At 36.7% G+C, this 4,975-nt stretch overlaps 1 protein-coding gene across 1 annotated transcript in view; it reads right to left on the bottom strand.

Annotated features, from left to right (window-relative positions):
* The window catches only part of ZNF830 (zinc finger protein 830), a gene marked incomplete at its 5' end in the record, with an annotated part of 10,039 nt that extends 5,412 nt beyond the window's left edge, over nt 1-4,627 (bottom strand). The window contains 5 exons of the mRNA XM_009583253.1: nt 1,160-1,223; nt 1,894-1,984; nt 2,330-2,544; nt 3,913-3,946; nt 4,507-4,627. Of these exons, the coding sequence (XP_009581548.1) occupies nt 1,160-1,223; nt 1,894-1,984; nt 2,330-2,544; nt 3,913-3,946; nt 4,507-4,627 (525 nt within the window). The remainder of the gene's footprint in view (nt 1-1,159; nt 1,224-1,893; nt 1,985-2,329; nt 2,545-3,912; nt 3,947-4,506) is intronic.
* Nucleotides 4,628-4,975: the final 348 nt, after the last annotated feature.

Below are 4,975 nucleotides of genomic sequence, written 5' to 3'. Positions count from 1 at the left end.
ATATTTGAAAAGTGTAACATACCAATTAGTCATAAGCAAAAAAAAAAAAAAAAAAAAAAGCAGTGCATCTTTTTCAGTTACATAATTCAATATTCAGAATGTCATTACTTAAAACCATTCGCATATGCCAATACGTGGGCATGAGAGGTGCCAAAAGAATCTTGCCAGAGCAAATAAGAGACACCTAAGCTTTTAATTGTGAAAGTGGAACTAACTGAACATAAAGAAGCATTATTTGGAAGGTCTCCAAATCAGAAGTCATGGCTCGACCTCACAATCCAATTTAAATACACCAGCAGCCTTCCACAGTGTGAAAAATAGGGAAATGTACTCAAGGAAAAGAAAAAAGACTTTGAGCCTACACCACTATTATTTCGATAAAGCACGCAAGAAAGTCATCAAATCTGTGGTAAATTTTACCAAAAAAAAAAAAAAAAAAGCAGCTTTGTATTTCAAATACCAGTGTTCACTTTGGTCATCATTTGGTACTGTGCAAGTTGAAGGAAGCATGAATGATTTATCAAAATTCCAAGATTTTTAGTTGTGATTTTTTTGAGAAACACACTGAATGTGCACCTTTCTTTTCTTTTCCAAGCATCAAAAAAACCCACAGCCGTAAAAGACAAGAGGGTTGAAAAGCAAGATCACTGTTGTAGCATGCCAGTACTAGAGATCACAGTGTATGCCATAATTTACCTATTTTCATTCTAACAGGATGCATAGTATCAGTTGCATACTAACTCCTAACACTTTTCAACAGGATCTCTCAAAGGAGACAACTATTTTTATATCCTCAATTCAGAGGCAGAACTGGATGTACAAATTCAGTGAAATGTTTTTCCCGGGATGACTCAAAGAAATAAAAGGGTTGTTCAAATCTCAGTCCAGCATTTTAGCCAACAAGTAACACTTCTTTAGTTTTCTTTAAGAGCCACAAAGGAACCACAATCAAAAATACACTCTGAGAGATGATTTAACAAGCTCTTCCTGCCCTCCTCTGCCCCTTTTCACGTCTTCTAATTAATACGAACCAAAATAGTTCAGTCATTTTCTTTTATTCTGGTATGACTAATTACCTGGAAAAGCATCTTCACTACTCAGAAAGTTAGTACAACTGGCAGAAATAAATCCAGCAGCATAAAATAAGCAGATCACTTACTTTTGCATCCACTTCAGGATCATCAAAGAAACCTTCTGGCAAAGCTTCAGCAGTGTTTTCTTTCCTGAAATATTTGGTTACTATTATCCCAAGCTAACACTTTACAACCTGCTTTATTGTAGAGTTAAGAATAGTCAAGAATAAAATCCATAATCTTTTATAAAAGGACCTAGAAATGAAGCAAGTTTTTTTATGCCCCGAGTTTAACCTACAACCATCAAAACTTGTTTCTTCAGTTCGGTCTTATCTAACTTACATGGAACTGCACAAGCTTAAACCTCACTGTCAAAACAAGAGCTTAGGCTTCTTAAACTATTCTTTCCAGTGTGCTGAGCACCCAAACATTTTAGCAGCACAGTCTCTACTTTTGAAAGCCTAAACCACTGTCTAAAAAAGTGCCCAAGTGAGCTGAACCATTACTACAGTACAGGCAAATGGTTTTCTTTAAACAGTTAAAAGCAGTGGTTGACACTAAGCTTCAAAAGTACCCTGTGTTAAAAATCGCAAATAGAGATGTCTAACTGACACTGTATGGCACTGCTCCATCTCTTATCCTGCCCTCAGGGTGTGAAATACCTGTCTGAAGTAATGCTAGATGCTGATATATATATAAACTATTCCGAATAAAAATTAACAATATGACAGATTTCTAAGTCATCACAGTCTGTATTTCCTGGAAGGATAACATTTATTTACAATTCCCAAATTTATCAATATTTGATTTGACTGCTTACCTTTCCACTATCTTCTCTTGTATCTCTGCTTTCTGTATGGATCCTGAATGGGAAACTATAGGAGCAGCTGTAGTTTGGCTGTCAAAGAAGTCTAGAAGAAAGGACAGAAGCCTATGAACAAAAAGAACTGTTCAAGCTTCTTTATAAAGTTCTGACTAGACAGGAATTTTAGTTAATACCTTACTGAATCACGGGAAGAACAGCCAGACATTATTTCACTTGACAGCCTCAAACAGTTAGAACATAAAATCAATAAGCATGCTGAGAAAACACCACACAATAACAAGCTAGCAAAGAATCTCCTTTCTCTACTTCTAATATAACACACCCTAACCAGCTAATAGCAATAATTAGAAAAATAAATGAAAACCCTTCCATCATCAGTTAAAACACAGCTTCTCCTTACTGAATCACTTACTGTTTCAGTCATCATTACCTGCAGGCAGAGAATTAGCTATTACTTCTTGAGTTGGAGGTGGAATTTCAGTTTTATGCATAACACAGGATTTCTTTGATTGATCTTGTTCCTCCTCTTCATCATCATCATCATCACCACCGTAATTTCCTGACAATAAACTGGGACCTGAACCCTTTGAAAGCTGTTCGTTTGCACTATCTTGCTTTGTTTCATCAAAAAAATCAGCTGGTAGCCTAGTAAAGAACACACAACATAACCATTTCAAACCTCACAAAAATCAGTTGCGGTCTAGCATCCGAAGCCTATTCAATCTGTGAGCAATACAATCTTTTAGATATTGCGCAATACCCTAAACGGTGCAGCTACTGATGTAACCATTGTCTGAAGGCAGCACGTACTTGTTGCTTTCTTTTGAAGTTCCCCAGGAATGCTCAGGTTAATTCTGAAAACATGTTTCAGTTCCATTTTTGTGTTTGAATATTCAATAACAGAAACATTAATAAAAATATCCTATAACAAAGTGCATTTGGAGGAATGGCAGCTTAGGTAACTCTATTTCCACATTCAAAGTTATTTGCACCTGTATATCTGCTGTGAACACATTAAATACAAAATTCATAGTTCAGAAGTCATATTAATGTCATGTAAACCTTGACAAACTTCACGTATAAACACAACTACTTATTTTGGGTACCTACTGAGGCTGAGAACTGGAGCTTAGAAGGGCCACACAGGCTCAGCAATGAGAAAACCCAGATTTGCTTAGAATAGCTGCAGGCCTCTAAGCCAAACATTTTTCCAGGTTATATTTTAAAATAATCATACCGATCAGTTTAATAATGAACAAACCTCTCAAATGTTAATTTTGCGCACACACTCAAAATTTCCACAAGGTAAGTGTCTTCTAGAGTCAGGATAACAGCATGTAACACCAATGCAAGATAATCATAATTTATCCTGTGAAGAAGTGTACAGGAGACCTGCAGGCCTTGTGTGACATTTACCAAACCCACAAAGATGTCCAAATACCACCAGAAATCATTAGTGCCAGTAAGATGCTTAACTCAATCCCCTGAAGTCAAATAACACTCCTATATTTGTGAGAGTTCAACTGCAAGATATGCATTTACATGAACTTAAGTGACAAAAACATCTTAACAAAGATCTGTTGATGATATTTGTTAGTAGTTTTTGTAAATAGGTATCATTTAAATGTACATTTAAAATTTGTCTTAATTTCAGACTACCATCCCTTCTGCAGTATGCTAGCACTGAAGATTAAAGTGCATGCCACAATCCAGTTATTGTCATTCTAGCAAACTGCATAATACCACCACATATTAATCCTTAAAAGTGACAGTAAAATAATTCCTGTTTTGTCACAGACTCTAGAGTTAATACCATGATTTTCTCATCTGCACTGAGGAAGATGCTGCCACGTTCAAGAACATACACCCACATTAGAAAATGAGCAGATGCAGTGATCTGCTGATTCTCTGAATCTTTACCTTTGGCTAGGAAGGAGAGATGAGGAAAAACAGGGTGAGAATGTAACAGTAGGTACAGTTACAAAAAAACCACATGTGATAAGGTCTACTTACCCAGATGAAGACGTATGTGGCTTTTCGTCTGTACCTGTATAACAGCCAAGAGTCACTTCTTACAACCCATACTTTTAAAAGCAATATCCCTCAAATAAAGTCTTACTACAGCAGTAAGTTCACAAATGCACACTTCCATATATTTCATATACTTACATGTTCAGCAGCACCAAGGGGAAAAAAATTAACTATCTTTCTTTTAGCATGAACTTTCACGCATGATTTGTGGTAATCAGTGGCTTGCTCCCACTGAAAAGGAATAACACCACTTCTGAAAAAGTGCTTCCACTGTTTAACCTCTACTGTTTCTAGTTCTGTTTTGACCAAGCCCACAGCCCCATGACCTAACTGAACCCAATAACCCAGAAGAAAACTAGGTAAACTACCAAAAGCACGGTTTTCTCCTTATTGGTGAATTCACAGAGAAAGAGCAAGACAGACTTTTTCCCTTTTCAGCAGCAACAGGCTGACGTTAACTCAACAGTATTGTGCATTCACACTCATTTCCATGGGGAAAAAAACAAACCAAAAACATTCAAGATGTAAAATGGCTAGATTCTGGCAAGTGCTTGACAAATATTTTTCTCTCCTTACCTTTTACTCTCTTTAACTCTGTATTTTCTGTGTCAACAGTTTTTCTCTTGACAGGATGAGATGATGTGCTAGCAGCTGAACCAGTTGCTGTCTGCTTTGTGCCTTTTAATTCTGCAACTCTCTGTAAAGAAGTACAAAATTCAGGAGGCTTTCCTAGCAGGAACTTCTGGATTGCACCTTAAAATACAGCTTTTTTAGAATACTTTATTAAAATGAGCTAATACCTTTCTATAACAAGATCACTGAGATAGACATCATGGATACAGAAACCAAGACTAATGTTTCTGTCAGCCTCTTGAACGATGTGATGTGGGGGCAGAGGAATTGACACTTGCAAAAGGGAGGAAAGGGGGAAAGACCAAGATCAGTGACATTTACAGAAGTAAAACACTGGAGGAAAGAGCAGGAAGGCTGGTCTCATCTGGAATGTTAAGTGTTTTAAAATTAAAACACAGCAGTAGTATTAAAG

Source organism: Fulmarus glacialis, unplaced genomic scaffold (assembly GCF_000690835.1).
Source record: "Fulmarus glacialis isolate BGI_N327 unplaced genomic scaffold, ASM69083v1 scaffold15978, whole genome shotgun sequence".
Taxonomy (NCBI): domain Eukaryota; kingdom Metazoa; phylum Chordata; class Aves; order Procellariiformes; family Procellariidae; genus Fulmarus; species Fulmarus glacialis.
This window is presented reverse-complemented; position numbering and strand designations above follow the sequence as displayed.